This window comes from Panulirus ornatus, chromosome 47 (assembly GCF_036320965.1).
Source record: "Panulirus ornatus isolate Po-2019 chromosome 47, ASM3632096v1, whole genome shotgun sequence".
In the NCBI taxonomy this organism is placed as follows: Eukaryota; Metazoa; Arthropoda; class Malacostraca; order Decapoda; family Palinuridae; genus Panulirus; species Panulirus ornatus.
In genome coordinates this window covers 4,741,329-4,766,114 of record NC_092270.1, presented here as the reverse complement: position 1 = coordinate 4,766,114, position 24,786 = coordinate 4,741,329, and the positions used below count along the sequence as shown (strand labels likewise).

Genomic DNA, 24,786 nt, shown 5'->3' with positions numbered 1-24,786 from the left:
TGGGTAAGCTCGGATTTTATCTGTAGTTAGTCGTGTACGTTTCCTTAAGAAAACTAATGTATCCTACACTCCACCAGGGGCATGTGCTTGCTTTTCGTGTGTGATTTGCTATGTAAAGGCATGGTGATACATTGCTACGTTTGATGAATTGCTTGTACAGTGTTGTTCTCTTAATGTATTTCTACAGTTGTATGTATACGTTATTGTTTGTTTGTTTGTTTGTTTTGCTGTGTCTTAGTTATTTAGAATGACACGAATGGTAATATTGCTTTGAGGTTGTTACACACTGCACTTACCAGCTGCTGTACTTGGATGGTGTTCTCAACGCGCTTGCGTAGTTACATTTTGAAGCATATTCGTAAATATATAACTGCCGTTGAAAAAAGGAATATTTGGAACCACTACAGAAGATGGGCGGTACAGTTCTGAGTGATTATAGAATTACCTACATGCATTCCTTCACAGAGGTATGACCTGGTGAATTCAAGAGATCTTATGGGTAATTGATCACTCCTGAATCCTTTTCCTTGTAGGCTAAGTCTCGATCGCCACTAGGGTCTATCCAAGGCGTAGAGTGAGGGGCGATATAACAGGCGTGTGGAGATTGAAGATATGGAGGTTAAAAAGGGAACGTAAGGTATGGAAAATGTGTATAACCCAGAGATGGAACTTGACATTGGAGTCATAAAAGAAATGGTTTTAGATTCAGATGTGGGTTAGACTGTGGTGTGAGGCAGAATAGTGGACGATTGTAACAAGTTGCCACGTGAGGTCATAAACGCTAATTTACTGAGGAGGTTTCATACTTAGAAAACTACATGACCAATTATGGCCGAGTGTCAAGATAAACTGCCACTATAAGGTCATAAGACCGCCTCTCGTTTTCTATATTGTTTGGTACTGTTGATGATAATGATGGGTCTTAGGCTTTTCCAAGGCTTCTGAGAGACAGAGGTTCTGTCCTTGGCATATTATACCTCACGTCTTAAGTCACTGGACCCGCTGATGGGTGTGGATCCTTCTCAAGGTGTCTTGAGATCTCTTCCGTCTACCTGAACTAGTAATGCTATTTTGTTTTATATCTTCCCTCTCTTGGCGCTGTTGATATATACGTAGACAACACTGCGGACTTATAGAATAACGCCCGCCTCTCGTATCTAGACTATCTTTGACTCTGTAATTCTTTCCTTAAGTTGGAATAAGGGAAAGGTTTCCCCAGAGGAGTTTATAGTATTGGATTGGGAATTCGTGAGGAGTGAATTACCAGTATGACAGCCGAACACTGACACCCTTAGACTGTAGTGTTAATCTCTCTCTCTCTCTCTCTCTCTCTCTCTCTCTCTCTCTCTCTCTCTCTCTCTCTCTCTGGAGAACGTATGGCTACGAGTATTTCAGGTGTTCCATATGAAGTCACGGGGGGTCGTTTCTGTCTTGGGGGAATCTAGCGATCGCCTCTCCAGTCCATTTCCAGAGAGCCTTTTTCGCGGGAAGAGGCTATAGATTGCGTTAGCCTTCCAGTTACTGGAGGTAAAGAAGAAAACCTTTTCCGAATTATGTGGCTCACTTAGTACCCGACGATTTCCAGGGTTATAGACGACAGAAAGGCTTCGATTCCTTTCTCCTGTACGTGGTGATCCTCGTCTGGTTCTTGGAACTCCTTCAGAATATATGCGACTGGATCACATCGCTTCTTGAGAACTGGAAATTGATTAAGTTCATCTTCAACGTACCGTTTGTATCCTGGGCCCATTTCTTGTCCCTCAGCTGCAGTAATAGGTAGTCAAACAAGTCCGCATGTTACATTATAAGCCTAGAGTAACTCACGAAGCAAACCACCTGTATATAAATAATCTTAAATGTATAAACACGTTGACCAATCGTATCACAGATATGTAAAACGTATGTGGTCGTTCTCTTTGTACAGGTAGACCATTCACCTTTGCATGTTGTTCCACGTGATGCCATTGTGTTTATTTTTCTGACATGTCTTCTCTTGGGGACAGGATCCAGCTATTCAGCGGCATCGCGCCCTCCGACAACATTCCTTCTTCCAGCTCCACGTCCATCTGAAGCGCGGCGAAGACCTGGTGGCCCGGGACGCCTGCGGTAAGCTCCTCCCCCAATACACATCCTACCAATCAGGAGACATCGCGAGAGCAGGTAGTGACAAATCATATGTTGCCACGTGTGTTCCTCCTCTTGTGATCTAACGAATCAGCGTGCACCATAAGCGTGCAGCATGGAATTTTTTCTTCTTCTTCCACACCTCTAAACCAATCAGGAGTAGACTTTCATCCTGGCTGTATTCCCAACACATTATCTATAGCAGCAGCAACGACAACATAGCCCGCTCGTAGATATAGAAGAAGCTATGTAGACTAAGTTAATGCTGTAGAAAGTTAGACTAAACTTCTTTAAGGTTGCAAATTAAAAAAAAACAATTACTCACTGCTCTCTCTCACTCTCCTCCTCTCTTCCACACTCCTACCTTTTTTGATTCTTGCACGAGATGATGTAGAAGAGGAAAATGGAAGGCTGGAATTCGTCTTGCATTAGAAGGTTTTACAAGTGTAGATTGTTTTGTATATTTGTTATTAGATCCTTGAAATCTTAGAAGGGATGAATTCAAACGTTAAGGTGTCTTGTGCCACAGCATCGCGACCTGTCAACTTCGCGAGGTGTTGACACCTCCAACTGTTTATGTGTATATATATATATATATATATATATATATATATATATATATATATATATATATATATATTGGAAAGGATCACAATTTTGCGCGTGATCAAGATATTCCTATGAGTCCACGGGGAAAATGAAACACGAAAAGTTCCCAAGTGCACTTTCGTGTGATAATCACATCATCAGGGGAGACACAAGAGAGAAATATAAGTCACTTGATATACATCGAAGAGACGAAGCTAGGACGCCACGCCTATAGTGTTGTCAACGTTAGGATTTGCATGGAAAGGAAGACCTCGCTACATGAGGAAGGCTAAGACTTTAAACAAAAAAATAGTTAAGGACTTGTGGCAGTTTTGTTCTTTAGCAGTTTTTTAATAGTTTCTGTTCGAAAGGATGACACTCGGTGACTCGTTTTCGTTCGAAGTAATGAAAGGTTGATGGCCATAATGATTTAGGATTCTTTTTCATTTGTATATAGTGACGTAAACTCTCCCAGTCCATTTGATTAATTAATCCATCCCAAGAGATCTAAGGGGGGATTAAGGAAGCGTATAGAATTAGATCCACTAATTAACTGAAGTGACTCATTAAGATTAAAGTTGTGCAAGAGTTGTGCAAGGCAGTTGTTAAGCCACTTCGTATTTCAGGTGCGTTACATATCACTGGGTATAAGATTGTGAGGAGGTTATACAGCCTTTTTTTAAACTCGTTACTAAATAAAAAAATCTTTATCATGTCTCAAATGTAGAACCCAGAGGCATAGTCATTTTTCTTTATAAGAATCAAAGGAAAAAAAAAAAGACATATGTGTCTACAAGGATTTCGTGAGAGGGAAAAAAAAAGGTGGGAAGTTGCCAGAAACTAAACAGCCACTAAAACCACAACGACTTGGCTCCTCTCGTTGACTGAGGACGACACAGTTCAAAAAGGCCTTTTAGAATGCCTGGGTCATTTAGCCTGTCAACGTCATGTTATAAACCACCAATCAGAAGTCTTCAACAACAACAACCACTTCAAGTGTTTAAGCTGATTGTAAGACTAAACGTGGTATCACTCCATGTATTCCTCTGGATAAAGACAAAAGAAAATGGAGCGTGGTTACACTTCTGGATGTAGATTCTGGCAACCGTTCTCAAATTTCCTGTGTTCTGGATTGCTATGTTTCCGACGGCCACTCCCAACCCTCTCTGTTCGCCAGCCAACGGGTAACAGATGAGGAATAACAGTGCTATAACATAGGACTTCAATGGAACCAAATATTAACACGAATTGGAATCTTCGTAACTAGGATGTTTACAGATTAACCTTTGTAGCATCTCAAGATCAGAAAATCGAGGAGTGTCGTTTAAGTCAGTCGATATAGCCATTATGCTAAAGAGATCATTCAAGAAATATCAGAAACGAAACCCATGAATTGATTATTGTTATTTGATGTAACTGTAAAGTTTACTACGAGGGTTTGATGACGCAATTGGTTTACCTATCTTGAAATATTACTTCAAACGTTAGAGTATCGTATACATAAGGGTCGTACCGTCGTGTTTAAGGGTCGCATCGTCGTGTTCAAGTGTCGTACCGTCGTGTTCAAGCGTCGTACCGTCGTGTTCAACGGTCATACCGTCGTGATCAAGGGTCGTACCGTCGAGTTCAAGGGTCACATCGTCGTGTTCAAGCGTCGTACCGTCGAGTTCAAGGGTCATACCGTCGTGTTCAAGGGTCGCACCGTCATGTTCAAGCTTTGCACCGTTGTGCTAAAGGGAAGTAAAGCAACTTCTTGAGCAACAAGGTATTTGTTTACATTCAAAGTCGTCGATCTTTGTATTTCCAGTTTATATAAACTTCAAACAACTGTGGCTTCAAAACAAGTCCGATTTATCGACAGGGGTCTTGACGATAACCAAAATAAACACCTAAATTATTGTCTGATCATTTATCCAGCCTGAATAAACCTTCATAAAACTAGACTGTAGTAGTAGATAAATCAGTTATGTGAGTAGTTTATTGAGAGAGGATGTTTTTGATTCTCCTCAGCATGAGGCATATTTTTGAGCAGCCAAGCGAATGCAAACTTATCTGCACTGCATAATATGCTTATATATATATATATATATATATATATATATATATATATATATATATATATATATATATATATATATATATATATATAGGTTTGCGGCAGGGGTGTGTGATGTCTCCATGGTTGTTTAATTTGTTTATGGATGGGGTTGTAAAGGAGGTAAATGCAAGAGTCCTGGAAAGAGGGGCAAGTATGAAGTCTGTTGGGGATGAGAGAGCTTGGGAAGTGAGTCAATTGTTGTTCGCTGATGATACAGCGCTGGTGGCTGATTCATGTGAGAAACTGCAGAAGCTGGTGACTGAGTTTGGTAAAGTGTGTGGAAGAAGAAAGTTGAGAGTAAATGTGAATAAGAGCAAGGTTATTAGGTACAGTAGGGGTGAGGGTCAAGTCAATTGGGAGGTGAGTTTGAATGGAGAAAAACTGGAGGAAGTGAAGTGTTTTAGATATCTGGGAGTGGATCTGTCAGCGGATGGAACCATGGAAGCGGAAGTGGATCATAGGGTGGGGGAGGGGGCGAAAATTTTGGGAGCCTTGAAAAATGTGTGGAAGTCGAGAACATTATCTCGGAAAGCAAAAATGGGTATGTTTGAGGGAATAGTGGTTCCAACAATGCTGTATGGTTGCGAGGCGTGGGCTATGGATAGAGTTGTGCGCAGGAGGATGGATGTGCTGGAAATGAGATGTTTGAGGACAATGTGTGGTGTGAGGTGGTTTGATCGAGTAAGTAACGTAAGGGTGAGAGAGATGTGTGGAAATAAAAAGAGCGTGGTCGAGAGAGCAGAAGAGGGTGTTTTGAAATGGTTTGGGCACATGGAGAGAATGAGTGAGGAGAGATTGACCAAGAGGATATATGTGTCGGAGGTGGAGGGAACGAGGAGAAGAGGGAGACCAAATTGGAGGTGGAAAGATGGAGTGAAAAAGATTTTGTGTGATCGGGGCCTGAACATGCAGGAGGGTGAAAGGAGGGCAAGAAATAGAGTGAATTGGAGTCATGTGGTATACAGGGGTTGACGTGCTGTCAGTGGATTGAAGCAAGGCATGTGAAGCGTCTGGGGTAAACCATGGAAAGCTGTGTAGGTATGTATATTTGCGTGTCTGGACGTGTGTATGTACATGTGTATGGGGGGGGGGGGTTGGGCCATTTCTTTCGTCTGTTTCCTTGCGCTACCTCGCAAACGCGGGAGACAGCGACAAAGTATAAAAAAAAAAAAAAATATATATATATATATATTCCTTCGTAACCAAAGATTTTTCTGCATGTTAGATTATAATGGATTGTGTCGCAAGTTTTACTTGTATATTTTTTAAAGTGAATCTGTTAAGGTTTGAATATATTAAGATTTATGTCATTTTTTTTGTCTGATAGTTGCTTTATATCCTCGTTCATGTAAAGCCTTGAACATGACGGGAGTAGCCTTGAACACGACGGAACGACCCTTTGAACACGACGTAACGACCCTCGCTTATGGTTGGCCTAGGCTTTGACCTGACCCTGAGATCAAACTAATTGAGGGTCTTACCTTTGTGTCCAATGGGGGGGTCGTACCGTCGTGTTCAAGGGTCGTACCGTCGTCGTGCGCAAGGGTCGTATAGTCGTGCTCAAGAAGTGAAGGAATGTTTTAAAAACAAACTTGGATTTTAAAGAGAGTTTTTTGAGTCAGTGTTTACCCTTTTTTTGTTGAACTTGCTTGTGAGAAAAGGAATTTATCTTCTTCTATAACCCCCAACCCCCAGCCTCCCCTTCATAGCTTGAATCTCGTGGTGGAAGTTGATATAGCTTTCCATGTAAGCTAACTAAGGTTATCTTAGCTTTCCTGTTAGCTGGGGATATTTCCCTAGCTTCTCTTTTGAGTCAGCTGTGGGTATGTGGTGTAGTCATCCACGTTCATCCTTCTCTTTATCTTTCCTGTCATCCACTTACAGTCTCTGTCTTCCCTCTCATCCAGCTACCATCATCTTCTACCCTTCATCCAGCAAGCCACCATCATCCGGCCTCCACCCACCAACCACCAGCACCATCCCTTCATCCTAACAACCACCATCATCCACCCTTCACCCATCAACCACCACTAGCATCCAGTCATCCATCCAATATCTCTGTCTTTCCTTTACTCAGCCACTTTCATCATCCATCTACCACCAAAATTTCCCTCATATTTCCCCTCCACACAATGTAGCGCCCTGTGACTCTTCATCCACACACATACGCCTGGCTCTGACCAACTTAGTAACGTCATATTTTGTGGTTTTGAACCAACGGTAATATTTAGCAGTTCATGTTTTTCGCACCCTCCCATTTACGTCCTCTTTCGCACCCTCTCGTTTACGTCCTCTTTCGCACCCTCCCGTTTACGTCCTCTTTCGCACCCTCCCGTTTACGTCCTCTTTCGCACCCTCCCGTTTACGTCCTCTTTCGCACCCTCCCGTTTACGTCCTCTTTCTCACCCTTCCGTTTACGTCCTCTTTCGCACCCTTCTGTTTACGTTCTCTTTCGCACCCTCCCATTTTCGTCCTCCTTCGCACCTTCCTCATTTAGAGCGGCCCCCCATCTTCCTTCTCTTACCCACCCCTTTCGTACTGACACGCCCCTCACTGCCATTCCATTCCCGTCCCATTTCGTTATCCATGACACCCCCCCCCCCTCCCGGCCTCCCCTTTCTTTCCCATCTGTTTGTTATAAATCCTTCCCTTCATTCTCTCTCTCTCTCTCTCTCTCTCTCTCTCTCTCTCTCTCTCTCTCTCTCTCTCTCTCTCTCTCCCACACACACACACACTCCATCTCTCGTCATCTAAAAATCGTCCCCTTCCACTTCCTCTGAAGATGACCTCCCCACAAACATTCCTCTCCTCCTCCTCCTCCTCCTCCTCCTCCTCCTCCTCGTCCTCCTCCTCGTCCTCCTCCTCCTCCTCCTCCTCCTCCTCCTCCTCCTCCTCCTCCTCCTCCTCCCACCACCACTTCTTCGCTCCACGTGTCCCCCTTCCAATGCCCCCGTGACTGACACACACTCTTTTTTTTTCCCCCTCCACCTCCACCTCCACCTCCTCCACTTCCACCTTTGGACGTGTGGTGAGACAGGCACGAGTGACCCGTACGTCAAGTTCAAGGTTCAGGGCAAGATGGTGTACAAGTCCAAGACGGTATACAAGGACCTGAACCCCGTCTGGGATGAGAGCTTCACCCTAGCCATTGAGGACCCCTTCGAACCTGTTCTGGTCAAGGTTAGTACGTAGGGGGGCAGGGCCAGGTGGGTGATAGAGGGAGGTGTGTACGTGGGGGGGAGAGGGAGGGCCAGGTGGGTGATAGTGGGAGGTGTGTACGTGGGGGAGGGCCAGGTGGGTGATAGAGGGAAGTGTGTACGTGGGGGAGGGCCAGATGGGTGATAGAGGGAGGTGTGTGCTTGGGGGAGGACCAGGTGAGTGACAGAGTTGTGTATTTGGGGGGGGGGGGCAACCAAGTGGGTGACAGAGGTGTACGTGGAGAGAACCAGGTAACAGAAAGAGGTGTACGTGGGAGATCCAGGTGACAGAGGAGGGTGTACGTGGGAGATCCAGGTGACAGAGGAGGATGTACGTGGGAGAGCCAGGTGACAGAGGGAGGTGTACGTGGGAAGGGACAGCTAGCAGATAGAGGTACCGGGGAGAACCAGGTAAGAGTTAGTGGTATGTACGTGGGAAAACCAGGTAACAGATAGAGTTATGTACGTGGGAGAGCTATATATTCAGCACCTCAAATCATTTCTATATTCACGTTTCAAGTTAATGTTTAATGACAGAAGACTGACCACTGATCACGACACAGTGTAATTTTGCTTTTGGCGATGATTTTTAGTTTGGCATAAGAGAGAGAGAGAGAGAGAGAGAGAGAGAGAGAGAGAGAGAGAGAGAGAGAGAGAGAGAGAGAGAGAGAGAAACGTTTTTTCTAATATAGAATTTACGAGCCTCACCCCTTCTTACACACACACACACACACACACACACACATACACACACACACACACACACACACACACGAACACACGGCTTCAGATGTATATATTCAGCACTGAAATTTACGCCTGAATACGTAACCAGTGCTCCACTTGTGCGACAGACGGGCCGGGCGCGAAGGCCATACTGCAGCGTCCTGTGCAGGAAGCTGGCTGCCGTCTTACGTAGCGCACAACCGAGCCAGCGTTCAGAATTCTTGGCTTACAATTTAAGCGTAGCTCGTCTCTTACATGGAGGGACTGACGACACACACACACACACACACATAGAAAATATATAGACTCAACCACAAGACGTGTTCAGCGTTTTGATCCGTAGGAAAGAGAACAAACAATAGATTGTAGTCAATATAACACTGTATACACATGTTGTTATTGATACAAATTAAAGGATAAAGAAGTGTGGATGAGAAGGATAGGAACAGCTGGATAAGGAAGACACACACACACACAACACTGTATCTTATCTCTTCCTCCTCCTCCTCCTTCAGGTGTTCGACTACGACTGGGGCCTTCAGGACGACTTCATGGGCCTGGCCTCCATCGACCTCACCTCACTTGAACTGGACAGGTAAGTCAGCCAAGTACCCTGGACCATCTCTACTGAAGCCAACGTTTCGTAACCTTCTAAAGTGGTGTTCCACTCTCTTGTCTCTCTCTCTTTTTCTCTCTCCACTTTGCATACCGCCTCATATTTAATGTCTCAGGTTAACATAGTGAAATTACTTTGAATTAGGATTCAATCTGAGGTTTATAGCATAACTTAACATAGAGAAATATGTGGACGATATATCGTCCAACATCCCTTAATACAAGAATGGATTCAAATTCCTTTTTATATACGACTGTAACTTGTCAGACTAACACCACGTACCGTCTGGACGTGTACCTCACTAGTGGTACGTGTACCGTCCGGTTTAGGTACGTACCACTGTCTCAGACACCACGTACCGTCTGGACGTGTACCTCACTAGGGGTACATGAACCGTCCAGTTTAGGTACGTACCACTGTCTCAGACACCACATACCGTCTGAACGGCTCTAACGAACCGCTAGAGGTACATGTACCCCCACCTGGTAAAAAAAAAAAAGAGGGACTTGTTCATTATTTTTTTTTTAGCATCCAGTCGTACACACACACACACACACACACACACACACACACACACACACACACACACACACACACACACACACATACACTTATTTACTCCCTCACACCTCATTACCTGTGTGTTTGTCTCGTCGCTCGCCCTTAATTGGGTCTTGCCTCCCACTGCCTCTCCCTGGAACCCTGCTATCCTGCCTGACACTGCCTCTCACACGCCCATTATATTCACTGCCTCATCCACGTGGCCTCCTAACCCAATACGCCCTCTGGCCCTCCCCTGCCTTCCCTCCTTCCTCCCTGAGGCAAGGGAGGGGAAGGGAGCCTATTCCTCCCCCTCCCTCACTAACCCGGAATTGATTAGCCAACTTCGTCCTAAACTCTCGCTAAACTTTTCGATCCTCCTTGAAACTTCCCTTAACGTGTGAGCGTCTCCCGTGCTTAATGGCAGGTCATCGAGGTCACCATACAACAGAAGAATATCCCCAGGGGGTCAACAGACAACAGAGGAATATCCCAGGAGGTCACCATACCATGGAGGAATATCTTCATGGGGTCAGTAGACAGCAGAGGAATATTCTCATGGCGTCACCATACAACAGAGGAATATTCTTATGGGGTCACTAGACTACAGAGGAATATCGTCATGGGGTCACCATACCATAGAAGAATATTCTCATGGGGTCACTAGACAGCAGAGGAATATTCTCATGGGGTCACTAGACAGCAGAGGAATATTCTCATGGGGTCACTAGACAACAGAGGAATATTCTTATGGGGTCACTAGACAACAGAGGAAGATCCTAATGGGGTGTGGAGTCACCAGGCAACAGAGGAAGATCGTCCACACGACCACAGGAACACCATGGCCGCCCATCATCCCTCCCACGTCTCTCATGGAACCCAAGTCACGCGCCTTCAAAGCCAAACTACGTGACTGAGTCGCCCTCCCAACCCAAACACACGTCCCTCACACTCCAAACTTTGGCTCCTCTCCTCCTCCTCCTCTCCCCCGCGCCACAAGACTCCTCAACACCTCTTGGACTCCCTCCTCTTTGAGACTCGATCCTTTCTTCCTCCTTATAGAATCCTGTTTCCACGCCACCCAAACTTTCTAAAAGTCTTCGACCGTATGGATGGAAGGAGGAGTGGGATATAATGAATCGCATCGAATCCCTTCCATCCTATAATTTCCATCTGTATTTCAGAGACTATAGATCCCCTAAGCATGTAAGGGATTGAACCTATGACCATATTTTCGTTTCCTGTCAAGTGTAAGAAGATACGAGCGAAGAAATGTGTCCTGTGAGTGTACATATTTTATTTTCCTTGCGCTTTGTGTCTCCGCAGAACCCAGGAGGTGGTCCTCGGGCTGTCGGAGGCTGGCAAGTCCAAATATATGGGAGTTCTCTACCTCGACCTCACACTCCAGCCGAAGACGCAAGAAGAGAAAGAACAGGTAAGTCTAGATGAAGTATTATTGATGTCTTCCTCCCTCCTCCTCCCTCTCCTTCCCCTCCTCCCCAGATAAGCTTGTATATGCCTCCCTTCAAGCGTCTAGAAAGCTTGGAAATGAGCCACACCCGACCCCCTCAAACCTCAAGAAAGCTTGGAAATAACTCCTCCAGGCCTCGGGAAAGCTTGGAAATAACTTCCCCCAAGCCTCAGGGGAAAAAAGCTTGGAAATATCTCCCCCAAGCCTCAAGGAAAAAAGCTTGGAAATAACTCCCCCAAGCCTCAGGGGAAAAAAAGCATGAAAATAACTCCCCCAAGCCTCGAGAGAAAAAAAAATGCTTGGAAATAACTCCCCCAAGCCTTAAAACAAAAGCTTGGGATTGACCTCCCCCTAAGCTCCCTCCTTACCCCTCAAAAAAAAGAAACTCGCGGTAGACTCCCCCTCCCAAATCCTGCAGGTGACAGTAGTGAGTTAGTTAAGGTAAGTTTTTAAGAGGATTGGGCGTAAGTAGGAGCAGGAGCCTCACAGGGACTCGACATGGCAGCTCAACTCGCCACAGGAGTTGCAGGCAAGTCTGGGCTGAAGTTTTAAATCACAGGAGTACCGCAGTGTGGAAATCAATATGCTCCACAAGGGCGAAAATTGGGTCTATTTCGACGGTGTTCTGGCGTGCGATCCGTCGCAAGGAAGAACATGGGAGGAATTGAATGGCAAAATACGTAACAAGAGCGGAAAGCTGGGGTACAACTACGTGATACAGAACATAACAAAGGTCCTACACACCCACACACACACACACACACAGACACACACTCGGCATTTTGAACACACGAGCGCCAACGTCTTTGTTGTGGTGTTGCTCGAGTTTTCTGAATGGAGCGCATCACAGAAAACGGGTGCGGCCGACGTGCATTTTAGAGAATGGGAATTTCAAAGCGGCAACTCTTATTGAACGACAGAAACCTTCCCTCTCCCTCCCTCACTCCCTCCCTCCCAATGTCTCATGAAACCAGGAATGATAATATTGTGTTCCTTCAATTGAGTTGCTAAGAATAGCATTGGCCACTACAGTACTGCAACGGCTGCGGAAGAAGTGAATAATCTCGAAAATAACAACTCAGGGAAGAGAATCTGTTTGGGAAAACGAGAGTTTAAAAGACTCGTGTCTCTGTTATAGGGGTAAGTTAGGTGAGGTGGAGGAGGGTAGGATCTCTTAGGAAAAAAGCGTAGGTCGAGCAAGAATTTGAGTTTATTGAGTGGAAGTACTTCAGGTAGTGTGTGTGGAGTGAGAGACTGAGTCTCTCTCTCTCTCTCTCTCTCTCTCTCTCTCTCTCTCTCTCTCTCTCTCTCTCTCTACAGTGAGGGCCCCAGCCATCCACTGAGGTCACCACCTCTGCTACAGATCGTGAGGCCTGGCTAGGTCAGGTCAGGTCAGGTCCCGTGACCTCTGACCCGTCGAGGCTGTGTGTGTGTGTGTGTGTGTGTGTGTGTGTGTGTGTGTGTGTGTGTTTTAAACCTATAGTTCGCTTACCATTGACCAAAAGTTTTATTGAATGAGGATTGTTCTGGAGGCATAATGCTTTCTATATATACGTCCAAAAGCTTGCATAGAATTATTATAGATTTTTTTTTCTTTTTTTTTTTGCTCTGTGTTAAAATGGATGTGTTTGTGTTCGTATTGACCGATTTTTTTTATACATTTTGATAGTTTTGTGGAAAAATAGACTGACAATGGAGAGTATTGTGACGTGAGGGTAAAAATCCTGGGTCTTGCTCTGCTCTCCCTCCCACACACACACACACACACACACACACACACACACACACACACACACACACACACACACACACACGCGCGCGTGCGTGCGTGTGGTCGTGCCTTACTCTAGGAAGAGATGTGTCGTGTTTGGGTAGATGGGGAGAGATTTAGTCGTTTCTGGTTAGGTTAAAAGGGGGGAGCGTAGTCGTACGTGGGTGAAGGAGGGGAGTGGATGTGGTCGTACATGGGTAGAGGAGGTGGATGTGGTCGTACCTGGCTGGAGAAGGGGGGTAGATGTGGTCGTACCTGGCTAGTGGAGGAGGGGGTGGATGTGGTCGTACCTGGGTGGAGGAGGAGGTGGATGTGGTCGTACTTGGTTAGTGGAGGGGGTGGATGTGGTCTTACCTGGGTGGAGGAGGGGGTGGATGTGGTCGTACTTGGCTGTGTCGTTGAGGTCAAAGCCAGAACTGAAGGTGTCCGTTTTCTGTGTGGAACGACTGTAAATACGAACGCAGCTGAACCATCTCTTATTTCACCTCTTATTTCGCCTCCTTGTTCAAGATCCTTCTTACGATGACCCTAGCTTGTTGCGTCTTGGATCGCGGGATTCGAGTTTGCAACGGGGTCGCAGGTAGTCGTGAACAAAACGTCTGCGAAGCCATGGGTCTTCTGAAGATCCGAGACACGTCTGGTCGAAGCAGGACCGAACCTTCTCTCGGTACAGGTTCGAACGGGCGTATATCCCAACCTCTCATGTGTTCGAGCAGAGAAGCGTGTGACAGATAACGCTGGGTCTGTATCACAGTTAGAGATAACATATCTTATCGTTTCCCATTTCGGGTTTAGAGATAGTACATTTATATGGGTTGTGAGATAGTACGATTTACATAACCATAACCTGGTTTAGGTGTAGACCCCCAGCAGTAACCGTGTCATTTATTTTTGTTGTGTGAGATATTGTTCTCAGTCTCAATGTTTGAGGTTGTATTTTGTAAGGATTATGTGGCCAAAGGCTTTTAATAACCCTTTAAGGGTCTGGTCACTATACTCAAAGGTTATACTCAAGGGTTATACCATCGCAGCGCATACTATGAGGTACTGATTAAAAGAGCTATTGTTAATATTAAAACGCCTACGAATAGTGTTACATATATTAACACATTGGCAATGAATGACTGAAATTAACGTTAAATTTCACTCTTAGTAGAAATGTTAGGTGTTAGGATGGAGTTTAGTTTGCCTTCCACTTCTAAGAATAGATGTTTGCCGCTTGTACTGCCACGACGACGATAGACTGCCCGAGAAGAGATTGTGGTTGTGATGTTGTAACATCTGAACGCTTGTGTGAGAGGCTTAGATTAGGTTTCCCTTGCTTTGCCAGGTGTATAGATGGTGTGATTCCATCTCCATCCTAATGATGGAGGGTCTGATTGCCTTCCCTCAGACGAACTTGGTGTTTGATCACCAACAAGGGGGTCATAAGTCCTCTGCGTCTCGTGTTGATTATATACAGTGGTATTGGAAATGTTGTGTTGGTAGGGGGTGTAGTGAGGTCACTTCATCTATAGCTACTTAAAGAAAACTTATATTTCCCATTATGTTAAGTGTAAGTAAAGATTGAACGAGATTGTGAAAAGTGTAAGTAAAGATTGAACGAGATTGTGAAAAGTGTAAGTAGAGATTAAACGAGATTAGGAAAAGTGTAAGTAAAGATTGAACGAGATTATGAAAAGTGTAAGTAAAGATTGAACGAGATTAGGAAAAGTGTAAGTAAAGATTGAAGGACATTAGGAAAAGTGTAAGTAAAGATTGAACGAGATTAGGAAAAGTGTAAGTAGAGATTAAATGAAATTATCAGAAGATAAGTATAAGAAGATATGAATCACAGGGTTTTTTGTTTGTTTGTTTTTTTTCCTTTCATGGTTGGGTATGGAAGGACCTTTAGGATATTGAACTGTGGAAAATGTCAGGTCCAGAACTTTCCATTAATACCTCGTCACTCACTTGAAAAACATTTTACAGGGATATTCAAACTACTTTTTTTCCCTTTTTTTTCTTTTTTTTTTGCTGTCAGCGACACACTTGTGGCAGTGATCTGTCCAGTGCTTCTGTCTCTCTCTCTCTCTCTCTCTCTCTCTCTCTCTCTCTCTCTCTCTCTCTCTCTCTCTCTCTCTCTCTCTTTCTATATCATTTTGCCCAATTTCTCTTATAGTTGAAGTCAGAACGTATTGTAGATAGTTTCTGATCTTATTATAGATGCCAGCAGTGTGTAGTGTGGTCAGGGGTCAAAATCTGTAGTGACTTATTGGTTAGTTTCATGTACCAAAAGGTATTTTAGAAATCTGTTGGTTGGATTAGATTTCTTAGTTTTAGTGAGATTTCTTTGTTTATACAAATACATTCCTTACCCATGGTAGAAAATACAGTACCCGTTCCTGATGCATGTTAGGAATACATCAGTGGTCATACATCCTAGAAATACAATACCTAGACATAATACATGAGAGAGGAATGCAAAAATACATGCCAGGAATACAATTGCTACCCCTGATAAATTCTCTGGATATGCACTACCTACCGTAAATATGCACTACCCACCGTAAATATGCACTGCCTACCGTAAATATGCACTTACCTACCGTAAATATGCACTTACCCACCGTAAATATGCACTACCTACCGTAAATATGCACTTACCCACCGTAAATATGCACTGCCTACCGTAAATATGCACTGCCTACCGTAAATAATGCACTATCTACCGTAAATATGCACTACCCACCGTAAATATGCACTTACCCACCGTAAATATGCACTACCTACCGTAAATCCCCGAAAGACACCACCTACCACCATCATACTTTTCAGGACAACAGTGATCACCCACACCAGGTGGTCACTGGTGTATTCGTCTTGATTCCTCATCCAATCAGGGGATCCCTAATTAGAGTGTGTAAAGGGGGGGAGGGAAGGGGGGGACCTCGTCCCTGGAATGGAATTCCATGACTTGATTCCATTAAGGGAACATGCGAAAAGGGGGGGGTCGGGATGGTAAGGGGGGGGCGCAGGCGCGAAGGCCCTCCCCCCTTTTCCACTCCTCCTCTTCCTCCCCCCCTCCCCCCCCCCCTCTCTCTCTCTCTCTCTCTCTCTCTCTCTCTCTCTCTCTCTCTCTCTCTCTCTCTCTCTCTCTCTCTCTCTCTCTCTGCTGATTACGGTTCTGATAAAACACGGTCCCTTACCACCATCTTCCGTCCATTTACCATTTATCAGTTAGCGTTAGCGTTATGATCCATGCGACAACAGAGGCCTTCTTCTCCTCCTCCTCTTCTTCCTCCTCCTCCTCCTCCTCCTCCTCCTCCTCCTCCTCCTCCTCCTCTTCTTCCTTGCATGGAAATGACTTTCGTTGTGAATTACGAAATTGAGGTCAAGACTGTGTATGGTGTGGACAGGTGAGGGAGGGAATGTGGGGGGGATGTGAGGATGGATGGATGGGTCGTCTTCTTCCCTCACTCCCTCCTCCCTCCCTCATCTGGAGCCACCACCTGCCTACTAATTACGCAATGATGACCCGACGTGTCGCACGTACTCATACGCTTCTTAATTCACAAGGCTGGACTAATTACGCTCCCGTAAACCATCGCTAATTAAAGGGAATAATGAAAACAGATTCCATCTCTCAATCATGGTTGGTGTCATACGTTGGGAGGCCTGGTTGGGGGCCGAAGCTAAAAGCATGTAAAGAAATGGATCTTAGCTTTTGTACTGAGCTTATATCGTAGCTCTGTAGCTGCTAGTGGTGTTAGAAATATAGAAGGTAATGTAGAAATGTAGTTGGTTGTATTTTAGTATGATAGAGGCTAGTAATGTTAGAAATATATGATGTTCTATCATTTATAGAAGGTATTAATGTTACAAATGTATAGAGAGTTATATTATAGAGTAGTATTGTATTATTATAGATAGAAATATAGATATATAGACGCCTCCAGCCTGACCCAGATCTTGGAAACTTTTGTCACCATTGATATGACACATGTTTGGATGATCAAGCAAGAGTGTGTGTCTTTGATCAGTGCAGGGGTTGATGTGGGCGTGTCAAAGGGGAGACGAAGGTCTTGAAGTGGGGGGGAAGGGAAAGCCTTCGCTGCAGGGGTGAGTGGGTGAGGGGAAAGGGGTTGGGTGGTGGGGAGAGAGAGACGATGCGAATAATGAAAAGGTGTGGGTGATATGGGTGGATTTAGGCCGGTCGTGGTGTGGGGAGAGGGGTGTGAAGCTGGCTGTCTTGGGGAGACAAGGTGTGGTGGGGGTGAAGAGGCAGGGTATATGGGGATGGGGAGAATAGATAGGAGGGAGAGTGTATGGTTATGAATCAGTGGGGAGATTCGCTCCCCTCGAACTTTAGGATAAAAAGGAAACATTTTTTGTTTTTTCTCCCCATCTTCAATGAGTCGGAAAACATAGGGGAGGCGTGATGGCTTGTACTGTATTGACAGTGATGGAGCCCCGCTCTCTCTCTCTCTCTCTCTCTCTCTCTCTCTCTCTCTCTCTCTCTCTCTCTCTCTCTCTCTCCTGGGGCGCCCCCTCAGCCTGTGTGACAACGGGGCGGCAGTTGGGGGGGAATGTGTTGGCTGGAGGGTGGTCAGACTGGTGTTGGCAGGGAAGGAGGACAGGTGGCAGTGTTTAGCAGACTGAGGGAGGAAGTTGGTGGAAGGGCAGGTGTGGATAAGTTGGCAGCAGTGTTGTTGAAGCGATGTTGTCATTGGATGAAGGGAGCTGTTGGCTGTAATGTGGGCAGAACGATGTTGTCAGTGATGGAAGTTGGAGAGAACGGGAGGTGTGTTGGCTCGAGGGTGTGGGTAATGTGTGGGGGCAGAACAATGTTGTCAGTCGCTCAGCAAATAAGCATTTCCAACTGTAATGAAAATAGCATTTTATAGCCACTTATATAATCTTGCGACGTAACAACTTGAATTATCAGATTACTTTCATATGTCGTAAAGTAATTTCCTCCATCGGGGCAAAATAAATGTGATTACATTACAGGAACTTGAAACTTTGATATAACCGTATATATTATAATGAGGTTATCTTCCTAAGGACATGGAATACGTTAAAACCTTTGATTTAAAACAGAATTTTATTCGAAAGTTTTAGGTTGAAATGATTATTGTTAGGTTAGGTTAGGTTAGGTTAGGTTAGATTAGGGTAAGTTAGCTTAGGCCATGTTAGGGTAGGTTAGGTTAGGTTAGGGCAGGTTAGGTTAGGTTAGGTTTGACTAGGTAGGTAGGTTAGGTTAGGTTAGATTAGGGTAAGTTAGCTTAGGCCATGTTAGGGTAGGTTAGGTTAGGTTAGGGCAGGTTAGGTTAGGTTAGGTTTGACTAGGTTAGGTTAGATTAGGGTAGGTTAGGTTAGATTAGGGTAGGTTAGGTTAGTTTAGGGCAGGTTAGGTTGAGTTAGGTTTGATTAGGTTAGGTTAGATTAGGGTAGGTTAGGTTAGATTAGGTCAGGGTAGGTTAGGTTAGGTTAGGTTAGGAGTGACCTTAATGGTCATGTAGTAAAGCACAATAGTCGTAGTTGCAACAACATAGTGTCACACAGACGACGCACGAAGACGACAATATGGAAACTCATGTGGTGTGTCGGGTGGCCTGGGTAAAATGGCTGGTCTTTAGGGACAAGAAGAACGATTGATATCATGAGTTAAGGATGATGATGATGATGATGATAGTCTAACCTTCAGCTAAGTCCGTCAGAAATGAATTCTCCCAGGGGGAGATGAGTGAGTCTTTTACGTTAGGGATCGCGTGAGGGCGTTGTATGTGTGCGTGTGTGTCTCCATCATCCATCAGAAGTGGATCTACAGTCCCCCAGGAGACCGGTGAAATGGAGACGGATATGAACCCTCGTCTGGTCGCTCGATCTCCGGGAGCTTACCAACCCGTGTGTCAGGGCTGGAACCCACGGTGTGTGTAACCTCGACTTATGGTAAGGATGGTAAGAGAAGCGAGGGTAAAAGGAGACAGAGACCTCTTTATTTTTTTCCCCCTTCCCACTTTCTCTGTGTCGTAAGCACCCTTCCTCCCTCCCTCCCTTTCCCCCCTTCCCATTTTCTCTGGTTCGTAAGCACCCTTCCTCCCTCCCTCCCTTCCTTGCTGGCGGGTGGGTATCACGTTACTTCCAGGGCGAAGGGGGAAACAAAAGGCCATTCCTGGAAAATACGGTGATCTTCATCCAGAAAACGGTGAAGTTATTTGGAATTTATGATATCCTTCGTCTACGTAGGAAACAGTGAAGCAATGGCGTGTGTCTGGGCCTTCATTTAAACGGTAAACTAACGCCCGAAGTGGCATTTACGAACGCCATTATGTTGGTTTGTCTGGGCGTTTGCTGTTCCGTGTGTGTGGTGTCCAAAGAAGTGAGTGTGTGGAATCCAGATCTTCCCTTTTGGTGTGCCAGAGGCCACTGGAAGGCCTCCTGGAATACGTGAGATTGAAAAATGACAAGAGGGAATTGTGAGTGAGGAAGCAAGGAGGAGGGAGGGAAGGAAGGAAGGAGAGTGAGAGAGAGAGGTACTCCCCGAGTCTTGGAGGGAAATGGAGTTTGATGGAGGTGATCATTTCGTGCTTGTGGGAAGGGGGGGTTTTGGAGGAGATGGAGGAGGAGGAAGAAGAAGACGATGATCAAACTCCCAACACGTGACTTGTGTTAAGGTCGCGTTCCCTTCCAGCAAAGACGCAGCCAGAATACACGAACTCAAGATTTCCATATTCCAATATATGTATCCACACGAGGGAAAGACTTGCCATCGAGCGGTTGTATGGGGTGTGTACCTGTACTTCAGTGACAGGTTACAGCTGAGTACAGGCTGGCCTGGACGACCACAAGGTGAGTATCTGTTGAGCTAAAAGGTGAATGAATGATGAGTTTCATGATGAGTTTCGCCCGCGACTCAGGCACCTCGAAGTCACAGTGTAATTTCTTATCGTCCAGCGAAGATGTGAAGGCCTTTACCCGCTTTTAGGCGGGAAATCGACCCATGTTTTATATCGAAACACAACTCGAATTATATATGACAACTGGCTTACGGTTGTGAGAGGGTGGAGATGTCAGTATGCGGTTGTGAGAGGTTGTGAGAGGGTGGAGATGACAATATGCGGTTGTGAGAGGTTGTGAGAGGGTGGAGAGGACAATATGCGGTTGTGAGAGGTTGTGAGAGGGTGGAGAGGACAATATGCGGTTGTGAGAGGTTGTGAGAGGGTGGAGAGGACAATATGCGGTTGTGAGAGGTTGTGAGAGGGTGGAGATGACAATATGCGGTTGTGAGAGGTTGTGAGAGGGTGAAGATGACAATATGCGGTTGTGAGAGGGTGGAGATGACAATATGCGGTTGTGAGAGGGTGAAGATGACAATATGCGGTTGTGAGAGGGTGAAGATGATAATATGCGGTTGTGAGAGGGTGAAGATGACAATATGCGGTTGTGAGAGGGTGGAGATGTCAATATGCGGTTGTGAGAGGGTGAAGATGACAATATGCGGTTGTGATCGGTTGTAACAGGGTGGAGATTACGGTGCGCAGTGAGCGGCAGGATGTGTGTGAGAGCAAGGATGACTGGTGATGGCTTACGTTCGTTGTTGTAAGATTCACAACAACACCTTCTTGATTCACAACACCACCTTCCTGATTCTTACAAGCAACGCTGTGGTAGAGGACACGCCCCGGGCTGTGTGGTGGGCCAGCTTCCTCCCATGGAGAGATAAGAAGACTATATTGTCTTGTGTATCGCATTAGACCGAGCCATCTGACCAGTTCTCCAGTCGTCCAGTGTTATGTCTGCAAAGACAACAGCGGTACTCGACGCTCCTGTGAAGACTGTCTTTGCTGGAGTGGCTTTTGGTGACGTTATGTCGTACGTGTTTGTTTGTTTGATGTTACAACGCACGAGAGAAGAGCTCGAAAGGTTATTGGTAAGTGTGGCTGGAAATTGAATGATATGTGTCGAAATGAATGATATATGTCTGGAAATGTATGATATGGATCTGGAAATGAATGATACGAGTCTGGAAATAAAAATGTGACTGGAAATGAGTACTATGTGCGTCTGGAAATGAATGATAGAACTGGAAATGAATTATATGTGTATGGAAATGAATGATATACGAGTCTGGGAATGGAATATGTGACTGGAAATGAGTACTATGTGCGTCTGGAAATGAGTACTATGTGCGTCTGGAAATGAATGATAGAACTGGAAATGAATTAAATGTGTATGGAAATGAATGATATACGAGTCTGGGAATGGAATATGTGACTGGAAATGAGTACTATGTGCGTCTGGAAATGAGTACTATGTGCGTCTGGAAATGAATGATAGAACTGGAAATGAATTAAATGTGTATGGAAATGAATGATATACGAGTCTGGGAATGGAATATGTGACTGGAAATGAGTAATATGTGCGTCTGAAAATGTCAGTGCACATCGTTCTGTCTTTATGACTTATTTCTTTCCCCTTTAACTTACGTTATAACAACTTGATGTGTTTATGTTTTTTGTCTTCTAGTGGACGTACAGTTGACGTCATCACCACCACCATCCCCTGGTGAAGTGTTGGCAGTGTCATACACACAGTGGTAAACCCAGTGTTGTGCCGTGTGGGTAGCCCTTATGATGATTGGTAAGGGTCGATGTACGATCCCAGCCCGCTCTCTCTCTCTCTCTCTCTCTCTCTCTCTCTCTCTCTCTCTCTCTCTCTCTCTCTCTCTCTCTCTCTCTCTCTCTCTCTCTCTCTCTCTCTCTCTCTCTCTCTCTCTCTCACACACACACACACACACACACACACACACAGAGCAGGTGTGGTTCATCGCGTGTCGGTGTGAGGCCAAAGGGGAGGAAACCCCACACACCCCCTTCCCTCCCGACCCTTAATACAAAGGGCTCAGGTCCGTCTCGCTGGAACACACCCCGCCCTTCTTCAGGAGTCTCCCTCCCTTCCTCCCTGCCGCCCCTGAGGCCCCTCAGGCCCTTGAGACCTCCTGCATCACGAGGATTCCCAGCACCAGCGGGAGTTCCACAAGGCACCTCACTGTCTCCCTCTCTCTCTCCCTCTCTCCCCCAAACTTGGGCCTTTCCCCATCACGGATATTCCCCAGCGCGGTCTCTCTCTCTCTCTCTCTCTCTCTCTCTCTCTCTCTCTCTCTCTCTCTCTCTCTCTCTCTCTCTCTCTCTCTCTCTCTCCCTCCCCTCGCCTGGGTAGCAACTGATCCATAAGCCGCGTCTTCAGTTCAAGAGAGGATGAAAAAAAAAAAGAGAAGAAAAGTAGAGGTAAAGAATTTTGAACGAAGAAGAAGAAATGATAAAGTTCGTTTGTTTACGTTCGGATGGCCAGATTCCAACCCCCCCTCCAACCCCCCCTCCAACCCCCCCCTCCAACCCCCCCCTCCAACCCCCCAACCCCATCCATTCACAATTACCTTGGTATTAGCAGTATCCCCCCTCCCCCCCTAATTCCCCTTCAATAAGTACAAGAGATCCACCACGTCAACAGTAAATTGGGGGAATGGAGGGAGGTCTGACCCCCGTCAACTGAAGGAGTAACTTGCTCCATCAACTTGACGTAGAACCTTCAACCTTTGTAAATCGATAGGAGACCACCTCCACCCCCACGTCAAGTGGCACGGGGAATTCCAACCCACCTCAAGTCATGCTTTCACCCCGTCAACTAACCCAAGAACACCCCCCAGCCATCAGAACACCTTCCACCCACGTCAAATGTGATTGGGTTGCTGTATCTTGTAGTGATTGGGTTGCTGTATCTTGTAGTGATTGGGTTGCTGTATCTTGTAGTGATTGGGTTGCTGTATCTTGTAGTGATTGGGTTGCTGTATCTTGTAGTGATTGGGTTGCTGTATCTTGTAGTGATTGGGGTGCTGTATCTTGTAGTGATTGGGTTGCTGTATCTTGTAGTGATTGGATTGCTGTATCTTGTAGTGATTGGGTTGCTGTATCTTGTAGCGATTGGGTTGCTGTATCTTGTAGTGATTGGGTTGCTGTATCTTGTAGTGATTGGGTTGCGGTATCTTGTAGTGATTGGGTTGCTGTATCTTGTAGTGATTGGGTTGCTGTATCTTGTAGTGATTGGGTTGCTGTATCTTGTAGTGATTGGGGTGCTGTATCTTGTAGTGATTGGGTTGCTGTGCTGTTGTATTCTGTGTGAGGATTGGTCAGTATTGTAGGCGTCTTAAAATGTTGCCTTAAAGGCGTTGTTGTGATACAGTAGATCGTAATACAATATCCTGTAATACAGTACGGATGGATACATTACCTTGCAAAATTAGATATCCTGTAACACAATGCCTTTACGTAACAACCCTCCATGCTCTCTCTCTCTCTCTCTCTCTCTCTCTCTCTCTCTCTCTCTCTCTCTCTCTCTCTCTCTCTCTCTCTCTCTCTCTCTCTCTCGACGAGGTGGAACAATGCCATGGTCATAAAAAGAAAGAGAGAGAGAGAGAGAGAGAGAGAGAGAGAGAGAGAGAGAGAGAGAGAGAGAGGGAGAGAGAGAGAGAGAGAGAGTTTGCTTATTTCTTTTTACCCAGGACGACCAATGAAAGGCGCCACACTTGAATTTTTTTGTCTTTTTTTTGTTATTAGGATGGGAAAAAAAATGAACATTTGTTTACGTAGTTTTATTATTCCCAGGATGAACAGGAAAATGCCTGCCCACACATAGGGGGTTCTTGTTCTATACACAGGATGAACAATGACATGGTAAAGGTCTTTTTTTTTTTCTAGGATAGTTATGACTGGATACTTTTATGTATAGTTTTTATTTCTAGGATAATGAGGAACCTGCCACGCCCTTGGGTTGCCACGTCTGCTGGCTGGTGCAGGTGGTGTCAGGTGGCCCCCATTACCTCGCTAGAGGGGGGCGGAGGCGCCATTAACCACTGGGGGGGTAACCATTACCCACAGAGGGTAACCATTACCCTTTGGGGTAACCGTTACCCACTGGGGTAACCATTAGTACTGGGGTAACCATTACCCACAGAGGGTAACCATTACCCTTTGGGGTAACCGTTACCCAATGGGGTAACCATTAGTACTGGGGTAACCATTACCCACAGAGGGTAACCATTACCCTTTGGGGTAACCGTTACCCACTGGGGTAACCATTAGTACTGGGGTAACCATTACCCACAGAGGGTAACCATTAACCACTAGGGGTAACCATTACCCACTTTGGTTCTTTGCCATGGAGGTATAAGAGCAACTTGAGTCTGCTTGCCACTGTGGAAAAAAAGAGTTGCTTGTGTGTGTGCTTGTGTGTGTGTGTGTGTGTGTGTGTGTGTGTGTGTGGAATATGTATAATTGTATAGCATGTTTTACATATGCGTGTGTGTCCTTCGGTGCGTTACGTGTGCGCCCTTTTTTTTACATGCCTGTGTTGCATGATGATGATGATGATGCATAATGCATAATGCCTAGCGGTCTTTGCCTTATATCATGAATGTCATCTGAATAATGTAATGGGAGGTTAATGGCACCCATTTAGGAATGGGGAGGGGGAAATAGTGGAGATGGGGAGGGAGGAGGAGGGCATTCATGCCCGCCCCTCCATTTCATGGGTTTATAAAGGAATGGGGTAAGGGAGTTGACAGACACTAAGGTAAGCGCTAGCTAAGGTAAGGGGTAGGTGATGGGTGATGGG

General features: G+C 45.5%; 1 protein-coding gene across 7 annotated transcripts in view; it reads left to right on the top strand.

Moving 5' to 3' along the window:
- Window positions 1-24,786, top strand: part of Mctp (multiple C2 domain and transmembrane region protein) — a 400,360-nt gene that overhangs the window by 281,867 nt on the left and 93,707 nt on the right. For 6 of the 7 annotated variants that reach the window (XM_071689524.1, XM_071689526.1, XM_071689522.1 and 3 more), the window contains 4 exons: window positions 2,004-2,160; window positions 7,848-7,990; window positions 9,249-9,328; window positions 11,216-11,324. In XM_071689524.1, coding sequence (XP_071545625.1) covers window positions 2,004-2,160; window positions 7,848-7,990; window positions 9,249-9,328; window positions 11,216-11,324 — 489 coding nt within the window. The remainder of the gene's footprint in view (window positions 1-2,003; window positions 2,161-7,847; window positions 7,991-9,248; window positions 9,329-11,215; window positions 11,325-24,786) is intronic. The other variant, XM_071689530.1, reaches the window with a different exon arrangement.